Here is an 18,503-nt window from a genome sequence, read left to right on the forward strand (position 1 = left end):
CCCCCTCCCCCTCACAGGACAAGGACCTGGGGGCAGAGAGGGCACAGGTCTTTTAAACCAACCTCCGTCCACAGCAGGAGGGAATAGTCTCACACCGCTGTATTCTGAAAATCCTGCTTACAGTTCCAGAAACTGGCAGGACACCTAACACTGCTATCCCTGTGGGAACACGTATGTGCTGCAGATGTCTGAAAGCAGGTGCTTCCTTCCTTCGATCCCGTGGAGCCCCGAGCCTCAGCTAACCTGGGTCAGGAGCCTTTAACTGGACCCCAGCGCTGTCCCTGAGAGCCCACCTCATTCTGCCCCCCTACCTTCCTCCTGCATGTGGTAGGGATTCAGCAGGTTGGGACGGGTGGGGTGTGGGACCCTCAGCCTCCGGGGCTGAGCTGAGCCTGAAGCTGAGCTCCTGGTCTTCCTGGAAGCACCTGCCCTCTCCCCAGCCCTCTGCCCAGTGACCCTCTGCCTCTCAACACAGACCGTCATGACCTCAGAACTCTAGAGTCCAAATCCTCAGGGGGGGTTGGGGGCGAGGCGAGGACGGCTACTTTGCATACTTCTGAGAAAACAAGACGGCTGAATACACATCTTAGAAAAGGCCGACCCTCCCACACAGCCTCCAGATGCGGCTCTAATACTGTCAATACAGAGCCATCGAGGGCTTTAAAGAAAAGGGGGCACGTGGTCCCGGGAGCTGTGGTTCGGGGAGGCTGACGTGTCCGGCTGGGTTCACCACAAGGAAGACGCAGACAGATGACACCTGCCCCATCGTGGCGCGGCCTGGAGGACATGACGCCCAGTGACAAAACCAGACACCGAAGGGCGGGGACTGCCTGGGGCCACTGCCAGGGGCACCCGCAGGGGCAAAGTCACAGAAACAGAGAGTGCACAGAGGTTCCGGGGGCTGGGGTTGGGGGGGGACGACTGTTCAACAGGACAGAGACTCAGTTTGGGAGGACGAGAAAAGTCTGGGGGGGTGGGGGGATGGGAGGATGGAGGGGGTGCTGGCTGCACAACAGCGTGAATGTACCTAATGCCAGTGAACCAAACATGTAAAACAGCTAAAATGGTACAGTTTACGTGGCATATATTTCACTACAATTGGAAAAAAAAGAAGAGACTGCAGACAAGGAGGACAAGGCTGCAGGGACGGATGGCACGCACTCTGTCCTCCCGCGAGCACCACGCGAGAAGACGAGTGGTTTCACCGACACACTGCGTGATGCCCCCTGGCGACCGGAAGCACCTCCAGGAATGAACTGCTGTCCTCGGCAAATGGCTAAGCAGCGGCCCGCGGCTCTGCTGCCGCCCGGCCGGGGCGCCCTGCCGCAGGCGGCCCACCGCGTGCGCGGGCAGGCTCTGCTGAAAGCGAAAACTGCGACCACGACCTAGAAGAGCGCTCAAACTTTGAGGAAAAAAGATGAACACACAAAGAGAAAAGCAAACAAAGCAACTGTGCTAGAGCTTCACACGAGAATGCAGACGTCACCAGCACACGGTGCAAGGGGCTCGACGCGCACACGACAGAGGGCTCTTCTCCCCGGGCCCGGATGCGGATGCGCCGGCGGCAGCCAGTCCCAGGGAAGGCGGGGGACCAGGGTAGGTCACAGGAGAGCCACTTGCCGGCGCCGCCACAATGGGAGGTGTGACACGCCCCTTCACAAAGCCATTTCACTACCTAGGAATTTATTTTACACTTAGCACAGGTATGAAAAGGTGTGGTAACCTGGAGATCGTCATTCTAAGTGAAGTAAGCCAGAAAGAGAAAGAAAAGTACCATATGATGCCACTCATATGTGGGATCTAAGAAAACTCTTTTTTTAATTAAAAAGAAAAAAGAGGACACTAATGAACTCACCTACAACACAGAACCAGGCTCGTAGACACAGTAAACAATCTGCTGGTTACCAGGGGAAAGGGGGTCGGAAGGGATAAATTTGGGGGTTTGAGATTTGCAAATGTTAACTACCATATATAAAAATAAATAAAAAACAAATTTCTTCTGTACAGCACAGGGAACTGTGTTCAATATCTTGTAATAACCTTTAATGAAAAAGAATACGGAAACAAATACATGTATGTATGTGCATGACCGGGACATTGTGCTGCACACCGGAAGTTGACACATTGTAACTGACTATATTTCAATAAAAAAAAAGGTATGGTAAATGACATTCATCCTCATGGCACTGTTTTTATTTTATTGGGATAAAATTGACAAAATACAAAACTCACAAACCATTTAAACGTGTACAACATGGTGGCTTTTAGACCTTTCCCTGATTTGTGCGACCAGCACCATCACCTAGTTCCAGAGCTGCTTCGTCACCCCAGCAGGAAGCTCCATGCCTGTTAAGCGGTCACCGTCTCCTCACCCACAGCCCCTGGCAACCACTCAGCATTTCTGTTTATGTGGATTTTCCTATTTGAGATACTTTCTGTAAATGGAATGATAAACATGCTCATCTGGCTTCTTTCACTGTACACAATGGTTTCAGGGTCTATCAGGTGTTTGTTGCGGGTGTCAACACTTGCTTCCATGTTTTGGCTGAAGTGGCCCACTGCGTGGATAGACCACCTTGTCTCCATCCAGGCATCCACCAGCTGACGTGCCCCTCTTGGCAACTGTCATGGTGCCACTTGCTTTGCATGGTCACGTGCTGTATTTTGTTTGAACTCTTTCAACTCTTTGGGTTCATGGTCAGGAGTGGAACTGCTACTTCATATGGTAAATCCACGTTCAACTTACTGGGAAACTGTCAAACTGTTCTAGAAGCTGCACCATTTTACGTCCCCACCAGCAGTGTGAGGGCTGCGACTTCTTCACATCTTTGCCGACACTTTTCACATTTTTCATTTTGGTTACAATACTTCTCACCTGCAGAATTTGTTTGGTGCCTTTTTACGCTTTCTGTCTCTTTGCTGATAGTCTCATTTTGTTCATGAATCTTTTTCCTGATTTCCTTTAGCTCTTTGTGGTCAAAGCTCGTCAGCTCTGTGAGTGTATTTAAGGCAGCTGGTTTAAATCTTTGTCTAGTAAGTCTAGTGTCTGGAACTCCTCAGGGACAGTTCTGATTTTTTTTTCTCTTGTGAATGTGCCAAACTTTCTTGCTTCTCTGCATACACGTAACTTTGTTGAAAACTGGCGTTTTGAGGATTACCATGTGACAACTCTCAAAGCCAGAGCGTCTCCCCTCTACAGGGCTCACTGTGACTGTCTGCGGTGGTGCCTGCTGGTGCAGTGACTTCTCTAGACTAATTTTGTAGAGTGTGTACTCTTTGTTGAGCGTGGTACTGCAGTCTCTGTTCTGTTAGCTTAGTGACCAGCTAGTGACTGGACAGAGATTTCCCCAAACGCCTGGGAAACCTCCCTGGTCTTTGCAGGTGGGCTCCCCTCCAACACTTACAGCTCAGCCTTCACTTCCTGCCCATGTGGAACCTGAAGGTCAGCTGAGGTCAGAGCTCAGGTCTCGTCAGGTCTTTTCTGAGCTTCTAAATTCTCTGGATATGTGGGAGCTTTTCACAGCCCTGCCCTCCACATACCTCCACCCCCAGACTGTCCTGTCGGCCTTTTTGGTCTGTCTTTGCTTGAACCAACTGTCACCTCTCGGCTTAAGAGGCAGCAGCTGACACCTCTGCCTTCAAATGCTTTTGACAAACGCTGCCTAGGAAGCTCCTGTGCAGCTGACCAACACAACTTTAGTCCTTTGGCAGCAAGGTCTGCGTGGTGCCCTCTGGCACCAGCAAGCCGCCCAAGGAATGCTGGCCGCGGTCTTCACAACCATTCAGAAAGTTACAAGCAACTTTGTGGTTCGTCGACAGGAGACTAGACGAAGTGTCATCGTGCACCCAGTGAAAATCTCTGCAGATGCTAAAGACAACCGAGCATCTCTCAAGGCACCAACAGAACGGTTACCACACCTGTTAGCCAAAACAGCCATCACAGATCAACAGGGCCTCATTTTGAAAAGTAAGTTTATCTCCGCACATTTGTATATTTAAAGCAGTGGTTCTCAACCAGGGACAATCTTGTCCCCTCCCTTCCCTGGCTGGGGACATCTGTCAATGTCTGGAGACATTTTTAAATGGTTTTCACAACTGGGAGATGCTACAGTTTCTTGTGGGTGGGGCCAGGCATGCTGCCAAACATCCTACAGCGCACAGGAAGGATCCACAACAGAGAATTATCTGGCCCGAAATATCCAGTGTGAAGGCTGAGAAACCTTAATTTGAAGAAAAATATCCAGGAGGAAGGGTACAGCTCAGTGGTGGAGTGCACACTGAGCACGCATGAGGTCCTGGGTTCAATCCCCTGTACCACCGTTAAAAAAAAAAATTAATTGCCTCTTCCCCAACCAAAAAGGTAAAGTAAAATAAGAAAATAGGGAAAAAAATCCAATTGTTAAAAAAAAATACTTTCAAGAATTGAGCAATGGGATAGGAGTTACATCATTGATTATACACAAATATTTTATTTTCTCTCAAAGAATTATTTTTAATTAAAAAATACAAATAAGGAATAAAGCAAAAAGCACTGTTTTTTTCATAATAAAAGGAACAAATGCAGAGTGTAAAATACTCAAAAAATGCAGAAGTAAAGAGAAGATCAGTTATGACTTTCTGTCTGAGCTAGAACTCAAGCAACAGCCCAACTGGAACCAACTGAAAAAGAGGAGAAATCTGTCCTAAGGACTTTAATGTCCCCCAGAAACCAAGGGCCTCTGACAGGGTACTGCAGAGCCTTGAGACCCATCTGAACTCAGGGAACAGTGGGGTCACGTCAGCCTTACTATCCCGTCGTCTCCCCGCGAACTCAAATTCTCTGTCCCGTCCACTTGCCTCCTGGTCAGCTGGCCGCGTCAGGGTCTCCCGACCACCTCCGTCTCAGGTTCAGTCATCGCTCAGAGGACGCCCAGCCTCGGCCCAGAGCCATGCTCACGGTGGGGCACACGTTTATCGCAGGGGAAGGACGCAAAGCGGGATCGGCAAGGGAAGAGCCCACGGGGGGCCGGGCGCGGGCTTCCGAGAGTCCTCCCCGGGCGGGGATGCGGGGGAGGGCCGGCCACCAGGAAGCTCGCAGGAGACGCGGCGCCCAGGCTGTTTTCTAGGGGCTGGTTCTGGCGGTGCCCTTGGCCTGGCCCCAACCCAAACCCCGGGCTCCCAGCAGGGAAGCAGGTGTTCCACCCAAACCGCAGGGCTTGGGCCAACTGTTCAGGCAGAGTGAGCCCCTGTCATCGGCTCCAGGAACAGTGGGAAGGAGCCTTCCCGAAACCCGAGTTCCCAGACCCCAGCCAGGGCGCACTGGCCGGCAGCCTGGGGAGGCACGGCCACCAGCCGGACGCTCACTCTGCTCTGCGGCATCCGAGCTCTGCGTCCCAGCCATCGCTCTCTCGGCTCGATTTCTGAAACCCTGGCTTGGGTCGGGTCCCTCCTGTGGGCCAGTCTGCAGTGGCGAGGGTGTTGTGGCTGCTGCTCTGTGACCACGTAGATGATGGTGGGGGGGGAGACCATGTAGACGATGGTGGGGTGGGGCCCTCCCCATCTGCTGTGCACACAACCTCACGGGCGTCTCTACACCCTGCCACTTGACATTGTTGTTCAGAAAATCCTTTTTTTTTATTTGCCCCAAATGGCATCACAACCCAGAGCAGGAAAGGGGGCTCCTGAGTACCACTATATATAAAAATAGGTTAAAAACAAGTTTCGTCTGTCCAGCACAGGGAACTACATTCAATTCCTTGTAATCTGCAGTGGAAGAGACCCTGAAAAAAATCTTACATGTATGACTGAATCACTACACTGCACCCAGAAACCAATGCCACGCTGTAAATCAGCTATTCTCCCATTAGAAAAATTAAATAAACAAACAGCTGCAGAAGCAGAGACAGTGGGTGAACAGGGCCCCCCCCAGAGTGCAGGCTCCCCCGGGAATCTATCTTTGTAAGGAAGTCAAGAGCCACTTTAATGACAATAAATAAATCAAAACATTTCACATTCTCTGAATCATGCCTGCAGCTCTCAAGAGACTTGTCTCAGAAAAGAAAGCACACATGGGGCCCCCAATGGCGTGATGGTTCACAGGCCGCTCACGATTGGCTAGGAGTCTGGGCGGGCTCGTCTGGGAACTCGGCGACAGAAAAACACACGTTGCCGGCAATGTGGGTATTCTCTCCAGATGCAACTCAGGGTTAAGGATGTTTAGGGCACACCACTTGGAAAAGTGCTGTTTTTCTGAAAAATGTTTCATCAATCTTTTATGTTTATGTGTGAATTTAAAAGATGCAGTTAAAAAAAAAACACACCAGAAATTGACACTGTAACTGACTATAACGTCAATTAAAAAAAAGTAATGGAAAAAATATTCAGTAAAAAAAAAAAAAAACTTGTGACGTGTCACATGGCCTTGGAGGGGCAGAGCAGAGACAGGAATGAGACTAGGTCCCGCGGGCCCCTCGACCCCCTGCTCTGTACTGCAACTCCCTGGGTGTCTGCCTGTCCACTGTGAAGGTTTCTCAAGGAGGATCTGGTTTAATCATTGACTGTAATACACTTTTACGGCCTTTTCCCTCAGACTTCACCCCCAGACTGCATGTTATAACACAACGCTCTATACAAAGGACGTTCTTGGACTGTGAACCACAGAGCACAGTGAACACCTGTGAATTCCACCTCCCAGGGAAAAATGACCAGCCTCGCCCTCTCTGTTCACCTTTCACTTACTTTTGAGCACACAAAGGACTACACAGCTACGTTTTCTGAAGTTACAGTTCGATAAGATTCATCATTTAAGTACCGGTTTCCTCCCCCGCCCCCCTACCCCTCAGCTACCAGGTCCCTGGTTTCTCTGCTGAAGCTCCTCCAGCTGCCTGTTCTAGAAATAAACAATAGCTTTACCGAGATATCATTCGCACACCATCGAGTTTACTCTTACAGATGCACTGCTCAGAAGCTTTCTCCGGGACCCAGCGGGTGTAACCACCACCACCACTGTCCAGTCCCAGAGCATCTTCATGCCCCGCAGAAGAAACCCTGTGCCCGGTCACCCCCTCTGAAACCGAGTCCCCCCAAAACCGAGTCCCCCCAAACCGAGTCCCCCTGCGGAGTTTACGGTTAACTCTTTGTTTAGTCCCGCCTCGTCCTGCACCTGTCCCCCTCAGGACTGAGGGGGATCAAAGGAAAGGGGGGACCGACACCAAGCAGGACCCTGCAGGGCCTTCCTGGGTACAAAAGTGCCTCCCTGCCCCCTGTTTCCTGTTTGTAGAAAAAGGCTTCAGTCTCCCAGACCTTCCCTGAGTTCCAAAGAGCAGACTGAAGCAGTTACCAGTTAGGGAAGTGAGGGAATGCAAGAACAAAGGGAAACAGTCAAGAAACAAGAGTTGAGCAATAAAACAGAGTCCAAGTCCCTCCTCCAGGGACGTACACAACAACCTGACGCACATCTTCGGAGGCTCTGCCGAACCCGAGACCCCCACCCAGGTGGAGGACGGTGGCCACATGGCGACAACCAGCACATAGACCCTAGGCCGGCTGGAACCAGAAGACTCCTGAAACTCCACCCTGTGGCCTCGCGCCAGCCAGTCGGGTGGTGGGGCCGGATTCTCATGGCCCAGCTCGCCACTGAAAAAGCTCTCCTGAAGAGCAAAGGAAATTTAAGGACTACTTGCTTCCTATTTTTGCCTTAGCAAAATGGAATCCACTATGTGATTGTCCAACCGCCTTCATTTTTTTTTTTGTAAACTGGAATAAAATCTAGTGTGATCACGATCATTGGAAGGATTCGTGTGGAAAGTTACATTTGTGAATTTTTTAGAAAATCAGGGTACCGATAAAGTAGACCGGTTTACTCAGCTTTCCACAATGCTGCTTTGCTCTTAGCTATCACACTTGTGACCCATGAGAATGACATCAACCAACTTGATAAATTCCACGTGCCTTTTATTTCCTAGTGAATTGTGTGAACTCCGTTCTTGTTAAAGATGGCGTGTTAAACCAGTGTTATGTTCTCATACCGTCTCTTGAGAAAGAGTTTCTGATTTGACCCTGTATCACTTCCTTCAAAATGCAGGGCAAGTGCTTAGTTAAGTAGAAGACCGAAGACATCTTTTAAAAAAATAAATAAACATAGAAATAAAAAATAAAAAGCTCCCCTGCTACGGTAAGCAAAGAAATGGGGCCTCAGTCTTTCCTTTCTATTTCTTTGACTACAAATCAGATTGAACACATTTAATGCTTAGTTTAAAAGGCACTTTTAGTATTTTTGGCTATCGATAACTATTTGTAACACCTGTTAGTGATGAAACATTTTAATTCATAGTTAGGACATCAATATTCACCCAGTTGTCTCAGGCCAGGGTCGGAAGGATCCCTACGACGTCCCCCCCAGAAACTGCCCTGAATCAAAAGTGCTGAGCGTGCCCTCCGGACTCTGCTGGCCGAGCCCAGGTGCAGCTCCACGTCCCAGGCCACAGCTCCACGCCCGCTGTCCCTACGGCCTCAACCGGTTCCCGCCTCGCTCAGCAGCACCTGCTCAGGGGCTTCGCTCCAGCCCGGGCAACACGGAAGGGCAGGATGGGAATTGCCACGTGGGTGACGGGACCATGTGGGAAGGAACAGCCTTGTGGACAGTTGTTCACTGGCTCAGTGACCTCGCGTAAGCCACCTTCCCAAACGAAAGACAGGAAGAGGGCTGGAGGGCGTCTGCAGACCAGCGACTGCAGGAGCATCGGGAAGAAAGGACCTGAGCCCGGCCCCTTCCCTCACTCGCCACAAGTCACTGGGAGGGGTCTGCTCGGTTTCCTGAGAAGGAGCACAGGGTCGGGGCTGGCCGACTCCTCAGCATTTTGCTTTAGTCTCTCAGGATTTAAGCCTTTAACTGTTCAGACCACGGCAGCAAAGCTTGTAAGACAGATTTATTATAGGAAACAGCCTTTGTTTACTAACATACAGAATAGGTCATGAGAAAATGAACCTTCACAGAAGTGGTGAACGAATTCAGAGCCTTGAGCAAGGCACCCACTGCTGTGTGTGTGTGCGCATTTGTGCATGCTTGTCTGTGTGCATGTGTGTTGTTGTGTACATGCCTGTGCTTGTGTGTGCATGTCTGTGTCCTTGTGTGCATGTGCGTGCACATGTGCATGTGTGTGCGTGCGTGTGTGTGTGTAGGTTTCCCTTGTTTGTCAGAGAGCTTCAGAATCCTGGGGGTCTAGCCTTATAGGATGTCTGAAATCAGCAAGGCCTGTAGCAAATCCAAATCTGGCTATGAAACCTCAGTCTCCTGGTGGTGTGGGCTGACCAGGACTTCCCGGCGCTGAAGTCTTGGGGCGCCAAGGCCCTACTGAAGCCCGGAAGACGTTGTGGGGGCCCCGCAGTTCTGAAGCGGACAGTGACAGGCCGGTGCTGTGGCGTCCTTGTCCTTCCTCTCCCCATCCCGATGCCCCCGGCCTCAGCCAGGCTGAGGACACTCAGTTTGCTTGGCCTTCTGCCATCCCTTAGCTCAGGGACCTTGACCTGCAACAGTGATGAAAGCGTGGGGTTCAGCCCCAAGCTCTGCAAGGTCCTGGGACCTCCCGAGAAGCACGACCAGGTGCAGCCCCCTCCCCCGGGCAGGTGGCGCCCTGGCTGCCTCCCAGGGCCCCACGCCCTGGATCGTGCGGCCAACATCGGGGATTCACTTGATTGAGGACATAGGCAGGGGTTATTCCAACTCACCTGCTTCTCAAAAGCTAGGCTCCAAAGCTGGTAGCAAGTTCTAACAGGCTGACTTTTGAAGGCCTTAGATTTCAACTGTCAAATCACAACTTCAGAGCAGAATTGCAGTAGAAAGAAATCAGTAAAGTGACAGCCAAGCTCGCTCTTAGGGGGAACATAGTTTGAACAAGAAAAAGAAGAAAAAGAACAGTTTGACTAAAAAGGGCCAGGTGCTTTCTTGCCTTCAAGTCACAGCATTAGCTTTCTTCTGCTGTGTAACAGGTTCCACAGACTCGTTGCAAAGGCCTCTGGTGACGGGGCCAGGCCCGCCCTGGTGACCTCCCTGTCTCAGGGCCAATTTATCTGCAAACTTAACGGCGGCTGTCAAATCCCCTTGGCCGTGAACAGGAGAAACATCGGGGAGCAGAGACCACGGGGCGTCCTGGAGCTGTGCCACCCGCCTCGGCTCTCGGTGCCGGCCCCGCAGCAAGTCACCTCGGCAGCTGTTACAGAACGTCTGTGCCTGACCCCGACCCTAGGCCTAAGGAATTGAGTCTTACAGGCGGGGCCAGGCAGCACTGAGCATCTCAGAGCTGAAAGGCACACCTGTGCCTGAGAGAACCAGCGTGTTGTCACAAATTAGAAACACGGGGGGGGGGGGGCCTCAGTGGCAGAGCGCGTGCTTAGCGTGCAGGTCCTGGGTCAACCCCCAGTACTTCCACTAAAAAACAAGCTAGAAACACAGGGACATGGGCGATGGGACACTAAAGGCCTAAAGAAGACAAGTCTGTCCTGGGTTTGGCACCAGGAAAAGGGAATGATCTGACCCTAAGCGGGAAGCTGGGGTTCCGCTACCTCATGACCCCAGGAACTGCTCCTCTAGAATTCTGCTGCTGCAAGTTAGACAAACCCAGCAGCTTAAACAGCACCCGTTCACCGTCAGCGCGCTGTTCGTGGGTCAGGAGTCCCGGTGAGCAGGTGTCCGGGGTTCTCTGCTTCAGGGTCAAGGTGTCGGCGGGGCTGGGCCCTTCCTCGGAGGCTCTGGGACAGATTCCACTTCCAAGCTGCCTCAGGGTGTTGCCACAAATCCCCCTTTTAAACGTGCCATGTGGCCTGGACTGAATCAGTGGTGTCAGCCACACAGTCCAGAGCACAGGGCCCTGGGAGGCAGCCAAGCTGCCACCTGCGGGGGTGGGGTGGGGGGCTGCACCTCGTCAGGATTCTGGAAGGGGTCCCGGGACCTTGCAGAGCTTGGGGCTGAACCCCACGTCTTCATCGCTGTTGCAGGTCAAGGTCCCTGAGCTAAGGGATGGCGGAAGGCCAAGCAAACTGAGCGTCCTCAGCCTGGCTGAGGCCGGGGGCATCGGGACCGGGAGAGGAAGGACAAGGACGTCACAGCACCAGCCTGTCACCGTCCGCTTCAGAACTGCAGGACCCCCGCGGTGTCTTCCGGGTGTCAGCAGAGCCTCGGCACCCCAGCAGTAGTCAAAACTAAAGTGCGGGACAGGGAGCCATGCTCAGTACCACGTAACAACCTCTCTCGACAACAGACACGTGCGTGGGTCTGCATGACGGGGACGCGGTGCTGCACACCAGGGGCTGACGCACTGTAACTGACTGCAGTGCAATTAAAAAGCAGAAGACGACTGAGGCGCTAGGAAGTCCGGGTTCCCTGCTGCCGTCGGCCGGGGGCCTCGCTCAGCCCCGTCCCACGTGCTCCCCAACACCTTCAACCCCACCAACGGTGCCCGGCCTCACGCGTCAGAGAAAACCCTCGGCTTCCAAGGGTCCGCGTGTGAGGTCCACTGGGACAATCTCCCTTCTGCCGTGTACACAGGGAGGAAATTACATGAGGGCAAGGGTCACTGGGGTCATTCTTGGGTCCTGCTCATCCCAGCCACCATCTGGTGTTCCCCCCTTCAGGACCCTTACTGGTAATTACACTAGAGACGGCAATCTCTCTGGAACAACCAAGAAGGGACCAAACGCAGATTAAGGGAGGGAGACGGAGGGGCCCGGGGGTCATGGAGACACAGACTAATGCCCACCCAGCGCCAAGCCCGGCGCCTGACAGTCATTTGCAGGGCCTTCCTGGAAGTCAGCCTTTTTTCAAAAAAGAATCTAAGGAAACCTGCGCTGCACAGAAGGCCAGGGAGGGTCCCCTCATGAGAGCCTTTCAGGCTCAGCGCGGCTCTCACTCCACAGCGAGGGCCTGTTTACGTCCTATCGTGTGACCTCACACCTGGGGGCGACCCAGGACACCAGGAAGCCGGGCCCGGGGCTCAGCCGGGGGTCTGGCCTGCGGTTCTAACCTCCGGAGCCGTGACGCTGGAGAGGCCACCTCGCGTTACTTAAACTCCACCTGGGACATCAGTGGGGCCGACTGTCCCAGCCTAGAACCTGGTGCAAAATACAGTGATGAAAACACAAAAATCCTCATCTTGTCCAGGTGGGCTGAGCCACGGCCCGAAGGGCACCTTCCCGACCTCTGTGTTAGGGCTGACGCTCCCAGCCGCCTCCTTCCAACATCCACGCATTTTACTTCCTAGTTCTAATTAGTTGTCACTCCGTGAGAACCTAAGTCCCATGAGAACAGAAGTCCTGCCTGTTCCACTCGTGGCTGATTTCCCAGCACCTGAACCCCACGAGGCACCGCGGGGCCGCTCGGTAAAAATTAACTGAGTTAACACACGGAGAGCTCTGACATAGCCTGTCCTGCTGCACTCTGTTAGGGTAACAGGAAAGTCATTTTCAGCTGAAATGAGCATCATACTGTTTTTTTAAAAGACGGTGAACCGCCTGAGTTTTCGACAACTTATTTTTGGCTTCCTACGTCGGACAGAACAGGCTTCAGAGGCTTAAGAGGCATTCTAGACAAACAGGTTTAGACAGAGGATATTCTGTGAAGAGTAAATAAACCAGACATACATGATTTACACTTCGTCTCAATTTACAGAGATTTAAACAATGAATGGAAACCACCCTTCAGGCAAAATGTGTTTGGGGTTGCATCAAATGTAAAACGCTTCGAAGACTAGTTCAAGACGTTCACAGACAGAAGGAACAAGGCAGACCACAGCAGCGGGAAACCTCATTCTCAGTCTCACCACTGGAAAGATCTCGTCCAATTTCTCCCTGCAACCTCACTGCAGGGACGTCACACGTTCAAGGGCGGACTCCTCCTGAGAAGTTCACCTGTCCTTTCCCACCATGCCCGCATGCCCCGCGGCCACTTATGTAAATCCCCGGGGAGGTGACTACTCAGCCGCACATCTGTGACCACGTGGGGCTCGGCCTTGGTCACACCTGGTTCCCGGCTGACTGGTGTTTTCACCCTCAATTTCCTGCCACTGTTCCCACCTCCTTCACCCTGAAGCCTCCGTCACCAGCCTCCCTCCCTGACTTCACCCTTCCTTCTGCTTCCCAGCAGGGTGGCGGGTGACGCTGTGACTAGGCTGGCCTTCTTTTACGGGACACCTGGACCCTCAGAAAGGGCGCGAGCAGAGGGTGGAAGGAGCAGCTAAAGGAAGACAGTGCACCAGCGCGTCTCTGGACCCGGGGAGCCCCTGCTATTGGTCGCTAACCTGATTTTTTCTTTTCCTTTTTTAACAGAAAACGAAAAGGAGATAATGTCAGAGACACAGGACACCTCCATTCTCAGCTGGAATGTGACCAGAAGAAGTCTGGCTGTTGCTGTCACAAAAAGGACCCCAGCGGCGGCAGGACCGCCTGGGCCAGCTCGCGGCCGACACGGACCTGGTTTCTCCCCTCTCCGTCCCTCTCCATCCCCTCCACCCTCAGAAGCTGGGCTCTGAGGAGGGAGCGTCACAGGGATGGCAGCCTCAGAATTTTCAGAAAAGTGGGGTAAAGGTGCGGGGGGCCGGGCCTAAGAGAGGTGGGACAGGAGGGGGGTTTGCAGCTTATTTAGAGAAGGTGTGCATTTAACGGGAAAGGCCAACCCATCCAACTTCCAGAAAAGAACGCAGGAAGGTATCTTCATGACCTTGGAAGTAGGGGAAGGGTTCTTAAGCAGGAACAAAACGCACTGATCAGAGAGAAGACGGACAAATCAGGCGTAATCACAATGAAGAACTTTGTTTAACAAAAGAGGAAAAAGCCAGCCACCCCGGGAGAGAGCACCCGCAAGGCGCCCACCTGACAGAGGGCCTGTGCCCTGAGAACCCCTGGGGCAGCAGGGGGCAGACAGGCGAGCTGATCCTCAAATGTGTAGACAGTGGGAGTCGGTGCCGCCCAAGGGGGCCCGGGTGTCCAGTCAGCGTGCGAGGGGGGTGGGGCTCCACCTGCAGGTGGAAAATTCGAGCCACAACCACACGAGACACCACGTCACATGTGCCCAAACGACCATGAGTGGAAGACTGACGCCAGCAAGTGCTGGGGGGACGGGAGAGAAGACACGAACCTCGCGAACCGCTGGCGGCAGGTAGGCTGTCCAGGCGCCCCCGGAACCCGCCTGGCACCGCCGGCCACCCCCGCGCTCCGGCTCCGGGAGGAACGCGCACCAGAGTGTTCGAGACGCGCGAGGACCTGGCGGCACTATTTACAGAGCCCCAGACCCGATGTCACTCACCCGCCCGGCAACAGGAGAGCAGACACATAAGCAATGGTGGCGACCAGCTGGAGGGCTGCTAATCGGTGAAGAAAACGCACAAACCGTCGCTACGGGAAACGACATGGATGCACCTCAGTAACGTCACACGGGGTGAGAAAGCCCGTGTGCGACTGTGACGGCGTTTCCATTCCTGCACACGAAGTTCAAAGGCAGGCACGCGGACAGGGCACTGGGGACACACACGTCTGTGGAAGAGTACGAGGGAAGAACTGAGGGCAGGCCGCCTGCGGGAGGAGGGGCTGCGGCTGGAACGCCGCCCGGAAGGGCCGGGGGCTGGCAACGCTCTGCTTCTGGATGCGACTGCTGGGGTTCTCGCTTCACAATAACTTGTGAAACTATGATTTATATCTGATGCACTTTCCTCTTTGTGAACGATACTTCATAATAAAAAGAAGCTTGGACTTGGGGGGAGGGGTAGCTCCGTGGTCGAGCGCACGCCTGGCGGGCACAAGGTCCTGGGTTCAATCCCCAGTACCTCCATTAATAAATAAATAAATGAACCTAACTACCTCCCCCGCAGAAAGGCAAACGTTTTTAAAAGCTTAGACTTGCATGCGGGTTGCTCCCTGTTTAACAAGCCTTCACTGAAAACAGCTGTCCCGGGAAACCCAGACTCTTCAACCGCACGACGCAGCTCCTGACGGAACAGACAACCCAAAGGCCCAGCGCGCGGGGTGCTCACACAGATCAGGAACAGGCACCGCTCTGGGAAGACGACTTAGCGAGAGCCGTCTCCCTGGTGGGAGCAGCCTGACGGGTGCACAGCTGGGGGTTTAGGCCCCTCCTCTCCCAGAGGAGACACGCTGGGTCATGTGAGCTGGCGGGTCGGCCTGGGCTCCAGCCCCTCCTGCCTCTGTGACTGGCCCCTGGTGCAGCCCCGCCAGGGAGGACAGAAGACCACGGGGAGCGTGCACTGGCCCGGCCAGGCCCCCTCCACCCCGGGACCCCGGGCCCGTTACCGAGTAGCCCTCTATCCTCCCCGCCCAGGGCCCCCGGGCCCCTTACCGCATAGCCCTCCGTCCTCCCCGCCCCTGGCACCCGGGCCCCTTACCGCGTAGCCCTCCGTCCTCCCCGCCCCGGGCACCCGGGCCCCTTACCGCGTAGCCCTCCGTCCTCCCCGCCCCGGGCCCCCGGGCCCCTTACCGCGTAGCCCTCCGTCCTCCTCTGGCACCACTTCAGCAGGGCGTTGCGCTTGGAGCCACCGTACTCCCGGGCCAAGGCAGCCAGCGGGTCCCTTCTCTCCACACTAGTCAGAGAGAGGAGCACAGGGTGAAGAGAAGATGCTAACGCTTACAACCTCAGACACACACGGAGCAAGCAGCCAGCTTAGAAAGGCCGCAGTCGAGGTCTGGCCACTGAGACTCCAGAGAAACGACCCCATCGGTACCTTTTTATTAAGTCTCACAGTACGAAACAGAAATTAAATCGTGCTTCTCTGTTTTCAGAATTCTGGGGAGAGGGTGGTGGTGGCTTGTTTTGTTTTTTATCCATCTGCTGCTCCATCCTCGCCTCGTATTTATTTAAGTACGGTATCATTTCAATAAAAGACACTTGTAGAAAAAGCATTCTGTGTGTTCAAGGCTATGGCGACATCTACGTACCATGGGAAAGACAGACGAGAAGGGCGCTCTGAAGACACCAGGCTGGCTGCTTACAGGGAGGGGAGGGGGTGGAGATGAAAACACACGGGTGAAGAGGACAAACGAGGTGACCCGTGGGGGAGGTGCCGCAAATGGAGAGGCCGACAGGAAATTTCAGAAGTAGTAAGAATCCTCTTCTCCTTAAGCTGGAAAGTACGTGTACAGGTGTCTCTCCGCTACACATACGGTGTTATTATTATTGTTTTGTATCCATCCGATATTTAATTAAAATACCTGTAAATGATTTTAAAAAGAGCAACGGGGTCCTTCTGGACTCCAGGTGATTTCCTTCCCTGTATCTGGCACATCTGTAAACTCCAGCCCAGGCGTCTGCGGTCAGGGTCGCCGTGACCTGTGCCGTGACGGTGACTCTGCCCGTGTTTGCTGCGCCGGGTCCTAGCTCATCACCTAGACCTGGATTTCCAGGCCTGACAAATTAGGGAAGACTGAAATGAAGGCCTGGAGAAGGGCTTCTGCTTAAATAAACAGAGCATGTAGCAAACAGTTTCCTTCTACAAAAATCTAACTGCATGTGATTGCAGCAATAATGATGGGAATTTCCAGAGTAAGAAATGGACATCCTGTCACCGGTTGTCTCGATGACATGAACATAAAAAGGAAGCAACAAACGAACTTCACCAACCTAACCTTTCACGAGGAAGGGAATAACATAAAAGCATGTTCGTGTCCACACAGCCTGTTCACATGCGCTTCCGGCATGAGGAAAAGAACAATTTCAGAAAAGCACCAGTTTGGGTCCTCAAAACCTATCTCTTGTGCATAAACAAGACCGAAAGGTCATTTCTGGGGCTTTAAATTAAACCTCTGAAAGATATGACTTCGTCTATTTGGGTCCAAATATAGGCCGCACCCAAAGATGTGACAATAGCAGAACCGGACTGTGTAGACTTCCATTAAATCCTTTGAAAACACCCGTAATGGTAGTTGCTGTCTGTTAAAAAGCCATCACCTCTAAAGCCACCGATTTTGTGTGTCCCTCCACCTGCCTGTTCATAAATATTTACTGAGCCAAATGCTGCGTGCAGAGCAACACGGGGGCTGGGAGAGACATCAAAGCGCAAGGAGAAGTGTTCACTGTCCACTTAAGTACAGCAGACGGGGCAGACAGACATCGTCTACGACAGCGAATCAAATACCAAGCGGCTGTCAGACCCCAAAGGGGAGGAAGGTGTCCACGCTACAGGGTGGCTGGCTGCGTCTCGTGGAGGGGTGACCGGGAGGAGGGCGGAGAGCAGGAGTGTGAAAGGACAAGAGGAAGACAGCTCAGGCCAGAGCCTCGCAGGTGGTCGGGATTGCTGGCCTGACGCTGTGAAGGCAGAGAACACACAGCAGGCTGGGCGGCCGGGCTCCAGGCTCCCGGGACCCTGGGGCCGGCAAGTGGGAGGGGCTGAGCTGCGGTGGGTCCAGGAGGCCCGGAGGAGCAGTCGGGCGGGTTCCCAGAGGGTCTGCTCTGCGCAGGTGCCCCCAGCGTGTCAGCAGAAGCAGGGACGCGCCTGCAGTGGGGGCAGTGACTGCGAGGGCGGCCGTGGCTGGGTGACCAGGAGCATCAAGGAGGGAGGCAGTGGCAGGGGTGCGAGAGCAGGGGCAGGCCCTGGGGAAGCAGGCCCCCGGCAGCCCCAGGCCCCTCCCCCCAACCCCTCACATCCCTGCCGGAGTGACCTAAACACCGATTCTGCAGTGCCTCCCGATCCTGCTTTTGCACCGCTGTTTCCTGCACCACCACCCAAAACCAAAAACAAACCCCACAAACTTCGTGGTTCCCGCTGCTTTACCGAAACGAGCACAAACCTCCTACTTTGCCAGCTAAGACCGTTCGGAGTGTGGCTCGACCTGGCTTTCCCACTGTGACTTCCTCGCTGCCCACCCCCCAGCAGGGGTGAGGGCCCCTCTGTGCATGTCGGGCCCCGCCCCCGTGAGCCCCTCCCACCGCCCGAACCCCCGAGGGCTCTGCTTCTCTCTTTAAGGCTCTGCAGTTCACTGGGCCCAGAGCTACCATCCAGTGCCCTCCTCCCTCGCTGAACAGGGACTGTGTCTGAACCATTTTCATTCCAGAAACACCTGCAGAAGTAAACTGACGGTAAAGGATAAAACAGAAGGAAGAGCACAGGGCCGTGGGCACACCGCTCCCTGAGTTCTCCCTGCTGGAAACGTGGTACCTGAGTTTGCCGGGCGGCTTCCAGCCCCCGGGGGAGGCGCTCAGCAGTCTCGTGCCCCCGAAGCCCAGAGAAGGGGGCCTGCTCAGGGACTCGAGCGAGGGGCTCTTGCGGAGATAAGGGTCCGGTTTCAGGTCCTCAGCCCTTCCCTTCAGAAGATCTGCGGGAACAATAACAGAACCACCGCCCTGAGGAGGAGAGACGCGGCAGGTCACACGCGCTCTCCCCGCGGACAAACCCATGACAGACACAGGTAGACATACACAGATGCAGCTTCTGGATCAAGTCGTAAAAACACAAACAGGGACGTGGTGTTTCCGGGGAAGGGTTCTCCAGGCAGTGCTGGGTCGTTACGTAAGTGGGGTCACCCAGCAG

At 53.9% G+C, this 18,503-nt stretch overlaps 1 protein-coding gene across 8 annotated transcripts in view; it reads right to left on the minus strand.

Annotated features, from left to right (window-relative positions):
- SPECC1 (sperm antigen with calponin homology and coiled-coil domains 1) overlaps positions 1 to 18,503 on the minus strand; it is a 190,029-nt gene that overhangs the window by 18,862 nt on the left and 152,664 nt on the right. For all 8 annotated transcript variants that reach the window (XM_072938472.1, XM_072938474.1, XM_072938473.1 and 5 more), the window contains 2 exons: positions 18,132 to 18,288; positions 15,458 to 15,560 (listed from right to left, as the gene is read on the minus strand). In XM_072938472.1, coding sequence (XP_072794573.1) covers positions 15,458 to 15,560; positions 18,132 to 18,288 — 260 coding nt within the window. The remainder of the gene's footprint in view (positions 1 to 15,457; positions 15,561 to 18,131; positions 18,289 to 18,503) is intronic.

The sequence above is a fragment of the Vicugna pacos genome, chromosome 16 (genome assembly GCF_048564905.1).
Source record: "Vicugna pacos chromosome 16, VicPac4, whole genome shotgun sequence".
Lineage (NCBI taxonomy): Eukaryota > Metazoa > Chordata > Mammalia > Artiodactyla > Camelidae > Vicugna > Vicugna pacos.